Source organism: Ptychodera flava, chromosome 10 (genome assembly GCF_041260155.1).
Source record: "Ptychodera flava strain L36383 chromosome 10, AS_Pfla_20210202, whole genome shotgun sequence".
Lineage (NCBI taxonomy): Eukaryota > Metazoa > Hemichordata > Enteropneusta > Ptychoderidae > Ptychodera > Ptychodera flava.
The window spans coordinates 10,940,725-10,958,300 of record NC_091937.1 but is presented as its reverse complement, the minus strand read 5'-3'; the positions used below and the strand labels follow the sequence as shown (position 1 = coordinate 10,958,300).

The 17,576-nt window shown below is 36.3% G+C and overlaps 1 protein-coding gene across 1 annotated transcript in view; it reads left to right on the top strand.

The window, feature by feature from the left end:
* Positions 1–10,981: 10,981 nt before the first annotated feature.
* LOC139141968 (TPR repeat-containing protein DDB_G0287407-like) overlaps positions 10,982–17,576 on the top strand; it is a 42,188-nt gene continuing 35,593 nt past the window's right edge. The window contains exons 1-4 of the mRNA XM_070711750.1: positions 10,982–11,008; positions 12,190–12,301; positions 13,469–13,951; positions 14,959–15,061. Of these exons, the coding sequence (XP_070567851.1) occupies positions 13,472–13,951; positions 14,959–15,061 (583 nt within the window). The 5' untranslated portion in view covers positions 10,982–11,008; positions 12,190–12,301; positions 13,469–13,471. The remainder of the gene's footprint in view (positions 11,009–12,189; positions 12,302–13,468; positions 13,952–14,958; positions 15,062–17,576) is intronic.

Sequence of the window (17,576 nt, the reverse complement as noted above, 5' to 3'; positions counted from 1 at the left end):
AGATCTTGCATTAAACACCATTCTCTGGACTGAAAATAGTGTGTGAGATCTTGCATGGCAGTAATGTTTGTGGGACACTACTTGTGGAACACTGTGAATTAGCTGCATGCTTTTTTAGTGATTTTGGATTTTCATGCAGCAATTAGCAGGTTTTTAATTTAGCTGAAAAGACGTCTTAGGCAAAGTAAATACGGAGGAAAGTTTAAATTAGTGGCATCCTAAATTAACAAATTTGATCACTTCTCTAAATTAGCTAAAAAAGGATGCTAGCTGAAAAGTTTTGTTTTACAGTACTTCATGATGCTGGATATAATTTATAGTGTTTAAAACTGCATAATAGTTTAAAATTTCTGCATAAAGTTGTGATGTTTATCAACATTTGATAATAGTTGTTCATGTTAGCAAATATATTTTCTTGTTCGCTTCCCAGGAAATTGTTAAAATATGATATGAAGCTTTAACTGTGCTAACACATGTGAATAGCATGCTGTGCTACTGTTTGCAATTTATTTCTGGTACAGACTGTACTAGTCTGGATTTGAAATTGGTTGTCAATAATGTAACACACATACAGGCTATATTGACAAGTGGAACACTATAGGTATTAACAACATGATTTTCTGAACAGAAAAAATGAACTATTTTACAAACATAATAAAATGAAATACTTGACATCAAAAGTTACCAGTAATGGAGCCTTAACAAGACAGACACCCCTCTGTTATAATGAGGGATGTGACCAACTCATGTGTCACCTCTTCATCTCAAAATAATGTGAGATTAGTAACTAACAGCAAAAAATAATGTAACTAATTAGAATGTGTTTCTGCAATATTGATTATTACCTGTTTCTGTACATGTAGATCTTTTATAAGAATGTTACAGCTTTAAAATCTGTTCACAACTTCATAGATACACCCTTTTAACCGCTTCTCAGTATTTTGTTCTTGTTCAGTGTATCAGACAGTGTATCAAGTATGGTTAATGTTTGTTCTACTTTGTATGGCCCGTTGAAATACCAGGTACATGTATTCAGCTTGTCAACACAGCCTGTAGATGTCTAGGAAGGGTTGTTATTGCTGACATATCAATTCATGTGTAAGTGACACATGCAAATACATTTGGCAATACTCGTAGTCATTACACGCTACATGTACATACATATCCCCAAGCTGTGTCGATTAGCTCAATACCTAGCATTTCAACAAGTTTTACAGAATAGACCAAGAAACCGTAGTTGATACAGAGAACAAAAATCATAGTCAAAGGTCAGTTCTACAAGAGCTGTAATGAGTGAACAAGTCACAATTTTCACATAACGTGGTCTGTAATGTTATTGTTACCTGTGGTCTTGTTCGCAAGACTGATGAAAACAAATTTTACAAACAAACATAAGCCAAGAGGGTCCAGTTGTATAATCAAGGCTACCTAAGAAAACCTGATTGTTTTTATGAAGGAGATCGGGCCCTGCATTCTGCAAGTTTGCCATAATGTGTGTTTTACACATGTATGTATTCCTACTGTCCTTGAAATTCATGAGTAGATATTCAATGGTATTCAAACTCACATCGTACAGCACCCAGTCACCTATAGTGAAGACATCCTTAAAAAATAGTGGTTCATAACCAAGCTACACATTGTTACAATTTTTCCTCGCTGTAGAGTTCATGAAGCACTCGCATTCACATACTCGCTATCACACATCACTCACAAACAGTTGGGTGGACAAATTAAAACCTAGCCCCACCGTCAGGACTAAACTCATGCTTTCTTTCCTTCATTTAGATATGGCTGGATTCCTACGTCCAGAGAGGTGTCAAAAGATGTCATCCACCAATATGAGTGGGTTCCCAATCTATCCATCACTCACATGGAAATCCTCCGGGGAGCTCTGCTCAATGATAATCCCAATGCCTTGTTCATGATCCGTGATCCAAGCTACCTTTCCGATGTGCCAATGGAACACGTTACAAAATTCCTGGATGAGGATGAACTACCCAAATTGCAACTCAAGGTATTTAACCCTCTTCTAAACCCTACTTTAAAATAATCTTATGTTTTCTAGGTGTAGGAAGTTCCATGGGGTAAGATGATTGCTGGTATGTCTTGAGACAACCACTGTAACTGTTTCCATATTTTCATTCTATAAGTATGGTTCTGTTTTATTTGGAATGGAATTTGGAATGGAATGGAATGGAATGGAACATGCTCACATTAAGGCACTGTTACATACCGGTATTTGCATTTGATGGCCTTCAGCCCATGTACAAAGAAGGTGTAATGAGGGCCAGTAGTTCTGCAGATTTTGATGATTTTTGTCAACTGCTGTGTCTAGTTCTACTCATGAAAGCATGTTGAGATACACAGTTTCACCTTGTCAACCTAGTCTGTACATGTGTAAACTGCATTGTTATTGTTGACAAGTAAATTCTTGTCTTGGATAGCATTCAGATGTAAACAATAACAATGCATTTCAATGTATAAATGCTATTTTGACAAGCTAAATAGTTGGTGTTTCAATGAGCTTTCTGCAGTAGAACAAGAACCAGCAGTTGACATACACAATAAAAATAGTGAAAAAATAATCAAAAGTTACAACTACACTGATCCTTTAACAGAGATAGTGACAGATTCCAAAATAAGCAGACTGAACTTTAATATGTATGTACGGCTTACATTTTGGTATTAGATGCCTTTTATTTTTTCTCAAGTATTCTTCATCTTGTAATGGTTTATGGTGTACTTTGCCATCATTCTGGTTTGAAACAAAAACTTTTCTTCTACGTTTGTTTAATTTTATTTTCACCTTTAAACTCAATATTTCTTGCTCTGATAGTTTTCCTAATTTATCAGAGTTCTTTTTTGGAAATTGTAAAAACAAAAATTCACAATGAGGTATGTTATTGGAAGAGTTTCAAAATACCATTACATATACCTGGTATGTTGGTTGGCTGTACAGACTAACATTCGAAAGGTACACACTGGTAATCGCTTCAAAGTACAAAACCCTGCATGAGAATCACTAATGTCTTTCAAAAAATGCATAAAATCAATACCAAAAGTTACAATTTATCAGAAGTTTATCAGAATGGCAAATTCAACTCAGTGATAATATTTGATTTCTTTATTTCTTGGCTTGTTTTACAAGCTATGTAAGCTCTCGAAATAAACTTCAGCACTACTCTGGGGTACTTTGCAAACTTAAAAAAAATAAATTGGTATTATCATCTCTGCATTGGCATGCTTCAATTGATTTCAAGTAGTTCAACAACAGCAACTTATCAAGTACATCCTTAATTCTTGTCTTCAGCCACTGGATAACTGTTCAAAATCATGATAAAATACAAGAATATCATCTGTTAATCTATGGCACAGAATAAAGCCGGGGTCAGTTCAAGTGCTGTTGCTAGGCGACAGTGTCATTGAAAACTATGCCTAAGAGTTCTACAACGCTGCTAGTCACACTCATTGAGTTTTGAAAACAGAAACGGGGCGCCGCTTTCAGGAGTTGACCCCCTGACCTGCCAAGGCATGCTGCATTTGTTGCCATGCCAACTGTGAGGGCACAGTAAACTGAAGTCGTTGATTTGAGAGTTGCCGTATTGTGTGGGGTGCTTTTGAAATTCAGGCTCATGAATGGGTACATAGTGAAAAAGGACTGTGCAAAATAAATCTCACACAGTGATTTGAGTAAAGATAGTTGCTGTTTTAGCATAATAATAAGCTTATTCACAGCCAATATTTAAAAGCTAATATTAGTGTTCTAATTCTCTGCATACAGCATTGAAACCTTTAACTAATACTATGTTCAGACAGGGAAAAATTGAAACGCTTCTGCAACACTATTTGTGATTTGTAAACACAGGGGATTAATAGATTGAGTCCGCTTGCGTCCACATACACAAAATTAAGCCATTGTTTTGATGTTTAAGACGTCTTAATGCGCCCTCTCGAGTTCAAAAGGTGTGTATGGCCAAGCATTGTTTGTAACAAGATGGCTGAAATGGACGACGTCGTACTGGCTGTAAAGAATGTGAAAGAGGCTCCCCACCTAACTATCCAAAATGTTTTTGTGTCGAGTTTGTGTTTTATTCGTTTCTAAAATGTGTTCCTACATTCTTATCCGATTGTTTGTGTTAATAAAAATGTTTGTTTCGCCTCGCCATAAGCTTCCCCACACAAACAAAACATTACCGTCCACACTAATCCAAACTTCCCTACAAATATCCGAAGCGAAACAAAAATTTTCATTAACACAAACAATCGGATAAGAATGTGAAACACATCTTTGAAACGAATCAAACACAAACTTAATGACTCAATCGATATTTGTTCCCAATTATAAATCATAACAATCTCAATTCTCGGTTTATGGCAATTTTTGTCGACCGATAAAAGTCTTTTCATCTCCAACATTCCATTCTAATTTCACTTACGGTATATAATATCCTAACCTCCTGTGACTTTCCTTCTAAACGTTGATTTGCCTTGTGCACCAAAGAGATGCTGTATTTTATGCAAAACGATGAAAAAATATGTGAAGAAATAACCATGTGTCAGTCAGTACGGCAGGCAAAACCCGGACGGCCATACGATTGGGGACAGAGCAGAGTAGATCGAAACGCAAACGGGGATGTTATTATAGGAAAGGCGGTGACTTATTTTAAAGCAGAATAAAATGCTGTCTCTGGTTGTGTAAGTCTGTTGATCGAAATATATATTTTGTTCCCAGTTGATAAATCATGGGGGATGGCAGTCTCGATCTCCCCTTTATGGTTCGATATATACTGACTCGTTCCCTCTCACTTTTGTCAATCGATGAAAGCATTTTCGTCTTCCATATTCAATATTACTTTGACCGATGTTACATCCTGACCTATACTGTCATTAGTTTTGACCAACGTACAAAGACATTGCCCATGCGTCCGGCTGATGAGATGTTTTGCAAAACGGTGAAGAAATGGGGGCCCGGGAGACATCGATGTCAGTCTTTCCGGACTGTTTACATGTAGCTTAGGGGATATCAAAGGAGATGAATCAGTTAGTTGAATAAAACATAACTTTTCGGACTTATTTTATGTCAATTTTGTCAATGTCGGACTTTTGATTCGATTGAGAAACCAGAATCACCTACAGAGATGTCTGTATTAAACACGGACGCACAATTGGGAATAGTTTGTTGTGCTACTGTCGGTCTCAGTCGTGGTGTCTCTCCCATAAAATTTCGAAGCTATAGGTCTACACTTGTCGTTTCGATTCACAGGTAGCAGTACACCGATGACCAGATATTGTACCGTTCTTAAAACTAGTCTAAGCAATTTTACGACACTGCACTATTTGCCATCGTGTCTCCCCGTGAACGTCCTTGAACCTATGGACGTGACCATTGTTTTACTGCGCCCATTAGAGTGTAAACCCTGCTCGTTACTAGCAGAATACTTTTTAAAGTTCTGTACATCAGTGTACACTGTGTGTATAAGCCCTAAACCTAGTTTAATTCAATTATGGAAAGGTATTAAAGAATAAAGGGTCGTTACAGTTGCTAAAATTGCGAGAAAAACGGCACTTTTTACTCAAATAGAATAGTCCTATTCACAAGCGCTATTGTTTTAAATCACGTCCAGGGTGTGCTGTTGATTTTCATTCTTTCGTGCAATTTCATTCGTTTGAAGCAATTATCCTTTCATTTGACTGCTCTGTGGGACTCTTCTGAATATGTGTTACTCTACAGTGAAAGACATAAACTTCGACGGTGATACAATATCGGTTCGATGTGCGAAGATATACAGATTACAAGTTATTTTAGAAGTTCTCAAAACCAGTAAAAATAATTCTGCGCGCCACTTATTGATAGTTTCTTCTTGTGAACGTCCTTGAATCCGTGACCGCGACCATTGTTTTCGAAGTGTTCGACGGTCGATGATCGGTAGATTAATGAAGATATATGTTACTGAACTATCGTGTGATTGTTTAATAGCATGGTTAGGTAATAGACGGTGTAGTCTGTAGAGGCGATACGGCGAAATTCCACGGCCCAAGGGAGCGTACATCGCATGGTTTCTTACAACGAACGAGCCGTCGGTTTTCCATAGCTACTACGTGAAATCCGGCCTCACCGATGTCCCGGGCCGATGTCCCTGTCCTGATTCGGAGAACAACTTTCAAGCTGCGTGTTGAGGTTCAGATGTCCGATTTTTTCATATTCAAAAGGCTTATTGATTTACAGAGAACGCCCGTCTTGTTTTTAGCTTTAACTTAGCACATGATGGCAATTGAAAATTCAAAGCCAAATAGCCAGTGGGAAAAATAGACGACTCGCTCTCACCAGCGGTCGAGGTCGCAATGAAAAAAAAATCGAAGTCTCTGAAATCGGTATCATTGCTCCGCCATGTTTATTGTTGGCTGTACGGCCAATTTAAAGTCACAGACTTTCTTCACAGTAAAATTCATATAATTGCCATACCGCAAAGTTCCCTGTGCATTTCAATATGTCTATTTGGAAGCAAAAGCGCCACGGACATTCGATCGATGGTGATGAACTTTCTCCAGGCCGTGACATGTCACCAGTTACGAACTTTACCGGTTTTTCGATACGAAAGATGCAATATATTATCAGCGTTGTTCACGTTGTGTTTTGAGTTTGATATGGAATATAATAGGAAAACACTAACGATTAGAGTGACGATAGAGACCATGCCCGATACGGAAAAAATGACATCAACTACTTGCAATGAGCAGTGACCTGAAACTTCAGACTGATATATAAATGTCGACAATATAAAACATTGAAATGCCGGAGAGAGAGAGGGAGAGAGAGGTTTACGCTGTCGCGAACTGATTATACTCTTTCGGATATGACTTCGGTGTAGACGATACACAGACATCGAAAATGTACACCTACTTTCCAGAAATTCGACTAATCTTATAATAAAGAGTAGAACAAATCCAAAAGTGTTGGTTGAAGTAAATATTCAGATGTTAGTTTTCTAAAGTTAGATAGATATACTTACAGAAATATGGTCGTCATAGTCTTCTTTTAAAAACTATTATCTTCAACACCACGTTTCTTATGATCGGTGATGTCATTTTTTATTATTTTTACAAACTTTCAATGCATCAAACGCTATAAGACTATCTCATCTGCCTGTCAAGGAGTTACAATATATTTCCAAGGGCTGGCACACGATGTCAACTTAGGTGTCGTCCGTCGAGCGGTCGGTGGCAGTCTCACAGATTGTTCCGTTTGTAATCGCGGCCACTTTGATTTTGATGTGACACCAACGTGCGTTTGAGGTTTTTTTTGTTACCTAATTTGTCGACCTCACAAAATTTCAGTCCATGCTTTGAAGCAGTCTAAACATGGCAAACATGTCTCGCTTAAATTTCATCCTCGTCATTCCAAATTAAATTCGACCACTAAATTATTTCGGCAGTTTCAATTTCCTATTAATTCGACGTTTTTCAAATCGTAAATATTTTTTTCTGGTCGAATTGATAGGGTTTTGGTAGCAAGCTTATCTCTTCGTCGGACCAGTATACCGAGATGTAGTACTGTGTTCGGCAGCAATGGCGAAAGTGAATATTGTATATTGGTTGTTGTTTGTTTTATGTTACAAATACCTGTCGCGTGAGGGCGTTTGAAACGCTTCTGAAGCGGCTCAGTCTGTCCACACAGCGATTTGCGGATAGAGTTAATCCCTACAACGGCTCTGGTCGGGCCGACTAAACCGTCTCAAATCTGAAACGCTTCAGAACCACTTCGGAGTGTCCACACATAACTTTCTGTGTCAGTATTGGCCCAGAACCGTTTCAGAGACGTTTCAATGGCCTGTGTATGAACGGCATATAAAGCAGATGTGGAAGCCGCTTAGTATAACATATTGTCTTTGGTAATTAACCCTTTGAGTGCCAAAGTCAATTTTGCCACCTTTATAAAATATACCCCAGTCAATTTTTTTTAGATTTTTGCCAAATTTTGATGAAGAATTGTTGCAATGAAATGTGATGTCCATTTGGTCTGAAATTATTAAAAAATTATGAAAAACATAGAAATCGGTAAATGTCTCAAGAAATTTTTGGCTAGATAAATTACAGCACTTAAACTTTAGGGTTAATAAGTATGAAAAACATTCATAAAATAATTTTTTTCTTGATTTGAAAATATTGTATATTTTACAAATTTATATTGAATTCTAAAATCCACATTTAAATCAAAGTATGCAAATTTTCTGAGAATATAAAGCATTGTTGTAATAGATATAGGTATGTGAAATTGGCTAATTCAGTGTACAAAGTGTATCAAGCATTTTATTTACCTTTGACAAGATTGCCTGTTCTGTACAAAGTACATGCAACATTAGCTTTTGATTAGTAACATTTCTGACTAACACCCAGTTATTAAAGGTCTCTGTGATACATGCAGGTATTCACCTTATTGTCACCGCTTTTTCTCAGTCACTACATTCATAACAAAGTGTGAAGGCAAATATGTGACATCAGAAGTTCTAACCCTTCTGCCACAAAAGGTTTGGTCTGATCCTATAGTTTTCAATTGATAGGTTGGATTTCCACATTAAATAAAAGGGGTGAAAGGATTACTGAAAAATTCCTACCTTTTTATATGCAATAAGATGACAATTTTTCCCCATTTATAAATTAAGTCTGTTTAGCTTTCACAGACAGGATTTAGCAGACTGGAAAAAGTCCTTAACAGACTGGAACAAATCTTAAGTCATACAGTTAATTGGAAATTAGGCTAGTTAGTGTATTGTACCGTACAAGTATTTTCAATTCAAATCTGTTTTCATGATTCCATGGCATGTGTTTTTCAATCCTATTCATGTCCTGAAGTCAACCGCTTGTTTAGTTTGCATAGAAATATGTTTTTAGTTTAGAATCTGAATAAAGTAATTAGCTGTTTGAGTTTTGTATTACATTTATTATCTCCCTATTTCAACCCAGAAGTTCAGATTTCAAAGCAAAAGTTCCTTGAGCTGTTTGGTGATGATTGTTATGTTTAGTCACCAAATTGGTGTGGTCCCATGACAATAATGCTATCATTTTTGCTGTAAATTTACCTTTGAGAAACTTGTGAAGTTCATGTTACCATCTGAAATCTCTGTGTTTGAATACACTGTACATACAGACCTACATTACTGCTTGTCTTTTGATATCAGGTTGGTAGTATTTCCAGCAAATTTAGCTAGCTCTGTCACATTGCTAATCTAAAATGCCTCCAAGTGACGCCAACTCAAGTGAAAAGTTTAGCAAAATTACTATGGTTTTGCTGTTTTTTTTGCCAAAATCAAAACCTGCTGATTGCAGTGAAAATCAGCAGACTTTCAAAAAGCATGCAACTTATTCAAATTGCTTTACAATAAATGTACACGTTGGTAGATACAGCCAGAACACAAGAATATAGTAAGCCGAGGGCAATTGCCTCCAGGCATTACAGACATACAAATGAGATGCATTGGGCATTTCAATCACGACAAGAACCCAGCTGAATGGATTTTCACACTTGATGACTCTGACTTTAGAGATATACGGTTTCAACAGTCTTTTTTTGTTGACACAGCAACAGGTGTGCTTGCAAAACAGGGGACTGAATTCATTCGGTGAAGACAAACTGCAAATGTAAAACAAATACCAATAAGCTTTTGAATCGGGGTTGGGTGGAGTGCTTGATAAGTGGCATTTCAACTGCTTCATACAAAAGCCGTGAACTGAAACAAATGGAAAAGTTTAAGCACTAGATGTGTTTGCATGGCAAGTCACTGTGTCAAGATGAAACCATGGACAATGTACAATGGAGGTATGACAATGTAGCACAGAATAGCTGAGACCTGGCTGTCAGGATGTCCACACACTTGAAGGCGACTCAAGAAGGAACACATCAAGAAAGCAAAGGAAACCTATTACTTCTGTTGTTAGGCCTTTCAAACTAATTCAAATTCATTCCTATTAAAAATAAGGGTTGGTGAAAATAACACATTTTGGAGAATGAAATCTTCCAAAATGCCAGTATACAGATATATGCATTATTCCACAATTTTGTCAAATGATTGGCTGTCTTGCTGGTCAATTTGCTATATGGCTGGCCGCAGACTTGGTACTGCCAACCAATGTTGTGAGCAATCTAGTGTAAACGTTGTATATGTGTATTTCATTCTCCGCTATAGCCCTATGAAAGGCCCCCTGATCAAAAAATATCCACAGAAATGGACCATCACCACAATGAAACTGTGTTATATAAGAAAACATTTGGACTGTAGTGAAATCACACCTTTCTCTCTTCAACAGCTTTGAGTTGAGGGTGTGGTCTTATATGTGAGATATTATTTGAAAAGGACAGCCTATGCACTAGACTCTCTCACAGCCCCTCGCTGGCTTCACCTCAGACTATAATACCGCCCTCAGCAGTTGAGCCTATGCACATAATCAGCATAGCTTTTTCACATTAAAGGAACAAGATTATCAGCTTTAGCTCTGAACAAATTATGTAGGCAAAGTTATAATACAAATTTCAAATTACATAGGCACGACTCTCAAAGGAGAATTCTCAAAGGAGAATGAAGGGACAGACGTCACATAAATATCCCATGTTGACAAGCATTGAAGACTGCTGTCCTTTAAGTACTGTATAAATCCTGAATGTTTTTAGTTTAGCGTTGTTGATAAATCCTTATATCAAGTCTTTTCCAGATTTCTTATCAATGTTAAATCTCAGTGTTCAGTGTACTCGCAATAATCATTTACCCCTCTGCTGTTTTTTATATCTGAAGAACAAAGGCATTAAGTGTATGATTGTTGGGGGCGCTAAGCACAATAATGAAAACCACCAATTACTGTATGGCATGTAGTGTACGGTATCCAAGTAGCCTTACCATGGATGGTGTTCTTTTATTCACAGGAATTAAAGAGGTATATCAGAGAGAATTTTCCTGATCAAGTGTTTGATTACAGATGCCAAGTAGAGGGTGTTGACAACAGTACTGGAAAGGAACTTGTAAGTTTAGCATATTTTTATTCATTGGCCAGTGTAAAACCCTAAATCATGAGAATCAGAAGTTGAATTCTTACCCCTTGCATTTATTTTGTCCATATACATTGTATTTCTGTTAAAGGGCAAGAAACTAACTTGTGACAATGACAATATTGTTGTCTTTAATTTCAAATGTATTTTCTCCTCCCAAAGTATGGTGAAAACAGTCACTATTTATCTTGTCAACACAGCATCTACACATGTAAAATGCACTGCTGCAGTTTTGATTTGAATTCTAGTCCAGATCAGAATTTACTTGTCAACAAAAACAATGCAATTTACACATACAGGGAGAGTTGACATCGGCAAGCTGACTACTGTGTTTAATATCAACATACTTTGAGGCTAGAATAAGAAACTGTATTCGATATTAAAAATGCAAAATTAGTAACATCAATAGTTGCAGCTACTAGCCCTTTAGTGTACTTTTCTATTTTGTCATTGATGGTAATTATAAATTTGAAGATGGATGGAATATGATTAAGTAAGTTGTATAGTCAGACAGGGTTTACTGCCAAACTGTCCAAGATCTTGCACTAGTGTTTTATAATCAGAAAAAAATTACCTACTTTTATTTATATCACTGTACAGCCCTTGTGGAGGGACTGTGATCACAGTAATAAAGATTGTTAAGGTAGTATGTGCCTTGAAAGTGAAAAACCTGAACTTTTGCTTTAGTTAAATTTCCTCATTCTCTTAATACCATTTGAATCAATTATAAAAATTAGGTGTCACCATGCAAAGTTTGGCACCAGAAAAACCTAAATTGCCTAACATTAAACTATATTTGAAATTTAAAATGGCCACCATCCATGTGTTAACTCTATGGGGAAAAAAATTTGATTTCTTTTAAAACTAAGACTTGGAAAATTTTCTTACTCCAAGAGCTTTAAAGTGAGCCCCACAAGTGGTAGATCAGAAAAAGAATTGTGAAAATTTCAGTCTGAATATCTGTCCCGAAGGTGCGTTCTACCTTTAAATAAAAAAAAAAGACAAGATGATTGTAAAATTTACAAGACATTTGTCTTTGAAACACATCTGCACCTTAAACATCATTCTTTTCTGCTTCTAGAGCTTTTAAGGGTCAATGAAAATTTCATTAGTGAGTATTAAATGCACTGAGTTTTATCATTTTATCTCTACAGGTAAGACTTACTGAACTAAATGACTTTTGCCAACATGTGCTCAAGTCCTTCAAAGCCAGCATTGAGAGGAAATACCCTAACAGTGGTCAGCCATTGACACTGGAAGATCAAGGTATGAAATTCATACAAAGCAATATATGAGTTACTGTAATTTTAATAACTTTACGTTTTGGGTAGTTTTTCAAAGTAAACAATGCGTAGAGTCAATGATCTTCATACATGTACATGCAAGGAGCTTGTTTTGTAACTTATCAAATGTCTTGCTACGCTAGGAACGCAGTATCTATTCTTTTTCCAGCAGAAAATTATTTCAAATAGTAACATGAGTGAGATTAACTAGCAAGGACAGATATTGGAAGATATTGGAATGACAGACCTTGTGGACACACGTACAGGCTAGGGACACACTCACATGTGCATATACTGGTGTAGATGCACTCACAGACATATTCATTTTGCTGTATAGCCTAGAAAGTCTACATTTTCATTTTGTATATATCACAGAGCATAGATCATAATTTTGAGTGTTTGCCCTCTCTATGTACTGTACTTTAACCCTTTGATTGCCAAAGTCAATTTTGATGCCTTTATAAAATATAACCAAGTCAGATTTTTTCAAATTTTTCACCAAAATGTTGATAAAAAACCATAGGCAATGGAATGTTATATCCAATTGGTCCAAAATTATCAAAAAATTGCACAAAGATTCATAAAAGTTGGCAAAATTGATGCACTAAAATTACAGTGCCAGGAAAAGAACAGAACTCAAAATGTTAATGAAATCCAACAGATTGTATTGCAAGCTGATTTAATGAACTCTGTAAAGTGTCTAAAGTATTATTTATATCTGGAAAAAAAAGAAGGTGTATTATGCTTTAAAGGCCCAGTAGCCATAACTTTTGATGATTTTTTCACTATTTTTGTTTTGTACGTCAGCTGCACTTCTCACAGCACATTGAAACACTTCTCAGACTGTTTAGCTTTCCAACACAGTATGTGTATGCTTAACATACACTGATACTTTGTACACCTATATTCACTTGTCAACAATAATAATACTGAAAACTGTGCTGATATGCTTTGGGAAATAAAACAAGAAACTGCAATTGACAAAAATAGTGAAAAACGTCATCAAGAGTTACAGCCACTGGCTCTTTAATGGATGAGATATCTGATCAGAAAGTGACTTCATCAGAAAAGATAATTGAATCCATCAGTGCTATCCTTTGTGTTGGTATTTAATCATGAATGCTTGCAAATTTGCTTTTTTTCCCCCCAGAAAATGAACAACACAGGAATTACATGTTGCAAAAAGGAAGCACAGTTTTTGGACAAGAGCGTCTCATCCAAACATTACTCCGAATTTGCTCAGGGAGACAGCTCAGTACTCTATGAAAACACAAAGCAGAACTCTATCAACAAAGGTATTGCGGAGTCACCACAGGAACTCATGTCCAACAGCAATGGAATCGAGACAAACCATTTACTAAATGGGGAGGTTTCTATGAATGGCAAAAGTGACTCAGACTTGGCAAAGGACAATATGTCTCACATGCAAACTGAATCCACCCCGCCTGTCAGTGGAACAAACATTTACAATAGCAGGAGTAGCGAGCAGCCCAGGAGTGGTAGGGGTCAGAGGTCGTCTAAGCGAGTCACAAGTGTTAAGGGTCAAGTGGAGAATTGGATGCTGGTTGTGGCCGGTGACCCTGGGACTGGAAAGTCAGCCGTCATGGCAAAGACTGTCTCAGAGGCCAGAAAAGTAAGTAAAGGTTTTTATAAATTCAGTTTGGAAAATTTATATTATTTAAGGTAGTATGTGCCTCGACAGTGACAGACTTAAACTTTTACTCGAACTTTCCTTAAAAATCTTTCAGCCTTTCACTTTCAAAATCAAGAGTAGAAATTTGGGGTCACCATGAAATTTCAGTTCTAGAGAAACAAATAACCCAAGATTTACCGATCTTTAAAATTCAAAATGGCAATCATCCCTGTGTTAACTCTATGGAGAAAAATAAATTTTCGAATTTTGTAAAACTAAACCAGTGAAAAGTTTTCTTTCACCAAGAGCTTTAAAATGAACCCTGACAAGTGGTATACTAGAAAAGAAAAGAATTGTAAAAGTTTGAGAGTTTGAATATCTGTCCCCGAGGTGCGTTCTACCTTAAGTAATTAAGCAATAAAGCACACCCAATGATGGTATACAATGAGATTTTGACCAGTTCATGACATACATGCACGAGCGTTAGTGAGTGCATGTTTGAAGTGAACTGATCAAAATCGAGTGGGTGTGATTTATTGCTAATATATTACAACAGTATATTGAAATTCAGGTATGGAATGTCAACAAAGGATTTTTGCTAAGCCGAGAGCTCATGCATGTGCCAGCTGTGGTATATCGCGAATATACCATAGCTCTTTTCACTTCTTGACCAATCAGATCGCTGTATAATGATATAATTATATACTGGTATATTGCATGCCTTAAATGCAAATATCAAGGGTCAGAAATAGGTCATTTTCTTAGCCCTAGTATGATTGATTAGTTATCTAACATATGAATGAATAAATTTATATATAATATTTATTTATTTATTTACTTATTAATCCTCCCATGAAATTTGTTTCTATTAGTGTATACTTGCTGTGAGAAGAATTCAGAATACTGAAACACTTAGTTTTCATTCCTTCCTGCGATACCCTTTATCCAAAGAATTTTATATGGGAGTGAAATTAATTTTCATCTTTCATTTCATTTTTGTTAAACAGGCTGGTTTCAATGTTTTCTATCATTTTGTTGGCTCATGTCCAACCTCCATTTACTCTGACAATATCGTCAAGAGGCTCTGTAGGTACCTACTGCCTGAGAATGGTGAGTTCCTGTTTTGCTTTTTTTTGAGAAATGAAATACTTTACCACATATGTCAGAGGAAACTGTTTTAAGGTAATATGAGCCCCGGAAGTGAAAGACTTAAATTTCTGCTCAAACTTTCCTGAGTGAAATTTTCAAATATTAAGATTCTTTTGCCAAAAGATAATAAAAATCAAGGATCACATTTTAAAGTTTGGTTACCGTACTATAAACAAATCACGTAACTTTAACTAATATTTGAAATTCAAAATGGCTGCCATCCCCTTGTTAATTCCATGGGAACAAATAAAGTGTTTGATTTTCAAAAAAATTAAGGTTTTGAAAATCTTTCTTATTCGAAGACCTTCAAAATTAGCCCCCACAAGTGGTAGATCAGAGAAATATTGATCGGTGAATTCTACCTTAAAAGAACAGTACGTGTAATAATTATTTCATTATTTTTGTCCCTTCTTCTCCCTAAGTTATGTTGAAATTCAAAGTTTTTGCTCACAAATGAATTCTGGTCCTGACTGCAATTTAGTTGTCAACACTTTGAGGCATACACGCTGATAGGACAGTTTGAGCACTAGGCATTGGATATGCTTTTTGGAGTAGAGTGAGAAGCCATTTTGCAGACTGGAGAAAAATGCTGGGAAATGCATTTTATCTTTGTAAGAAAGTTCCACATTTTAGCTAGTTACGGGTGATGGCTTTGTAAGATGGAGTCTGTACACCCCCAAGTCCCTGTAAATAGGTCCACAATTACTGTTGATAACAATTGCTTTGGGGCAAACCATGGTGGTTATGGGTTAAAAGAGACAATATTCTGTCTAAAAATATATGCAGAGTCTTATCTGTTAACAGTGTCATCCTTGTGGCTTATTGATAAGGCCAAAGTAAGTAAATTCTTTGTTTTGCGTCCAACCAAAAGAAGGCAAAAACTGCATTCAAAAAATTACCACAAAATCAACATGCTATTATTTGAAAGTTTTCTCATACAGTCTGCTCGTTCCTATAACTACATGCTTCTAAAAGAATACAATTTTACTTTCACCGCATGGTTTAATGGTTGTAATATGACTGCTGTAAGAAGGAAGGAAGCATTTTGTACACGTCACAGCTTTATTGTGTGATAGAATATCGTTAACAGTGGAAACTTCTGCATGAAAGGTTTTTATTTTTTTCCTTAAAAAACTTCCAGAACCTACGTACGTACAGATGCGAAACGAGAATTTACCTACTCCAGCCTATTCTGTAATGTGTTGGGCACCACTGCTGTAAATGTCAAGTTGCCAAGGGGCTTCTTAATTGCTTCCATGTGTGTCAGTTCATAAGGAGACGAGTTTGACTAATGCTTAGTGTGAGAACGTATCATTATAAACCTGTCCTGCACTAAAACCCGTTGAGCGCCAAAGTCAATTATTGCTGCCTTTATAAAATGTAATCCTCACAATTTTTTAAGATTTCTTCCAAAATTTTGATCAAAAACTGTAGCTGATGAAAAATAATGTCCATTTGGTCCAAGATTGTCAAAAAATTACCAAAATATTCATAAAAATCGGGTAAAATTTCACACTAAAATTTTGGCGGGAAAATGTACAGCACTCAAAGGGTTAAATTGCATATCCATATTCTCTAGTGGCATCCCACAGTGCCAGAAGTCGCAGTGTTTCAGTTTTCTTTCCCAGATTGTGCCAGTAAGATGCTCCCCCAATTTTCGCAAACTAGCCATTTGGGTCAGATATATTTTTAATGATGAAAATTGTAGGTGTACTAGGGAATTGAGTAACCTTGCCTTCAGTAATTTTATAAATCTTTTCCCAAGCATAATGATCTGACTGATAATTGACATCAGAATGTAGGTAGCTTTATGCAGCCTACACAGAATGCCTCAATCCGAGTTTTTCCCCTTGAAAAAGTAATGTTTTCTGCAAAAGAAACTTTAAAATAATGAAATATAATACATCTACCCATCAATTAATGTTATAAAGAAACCTTGTCAATCAATTATTAATTTCAGGTAGAGTTGTTGTGATCAGTTGTGAAGAAAGACATTAGCCTTATATGGCTTCAAATAAGGGTAATTAAAGAAAACTTATGGTTTATATTTTATATTTGATAGAACAATCTGCATGTGACAAGTTTATTGTGGAATAATCTTCGATTAATAGACACTGACTCATATTCATAATATAATATGTGTCATTGATGGAACACTACAAAATATCTCATCAATGCCGGCTGTGTGTGAGCTTTGCCAGTTCTACCACCTGAGGGCGCCATATTACTAGGTGATACTGTTCCTGAGCATTTGTTCCAAGTAGATATTGAGGCCACAGGCTAATGGGGACAGAGGCCAGACTGATTTCAAAGTATAAATGTTAGGTTCTGCCATAAACAGAACATGCTTTCATTCAGACTGGTGAAAACACCAAATGACTGAGTGAAAAGTGCTAAAGAGGAACTGTTGTTAGGGTCTAGTAAATAAAACACTTTTAGCCTAAAAACACTCACAAGCCTTCTGCAGTTCCTGATA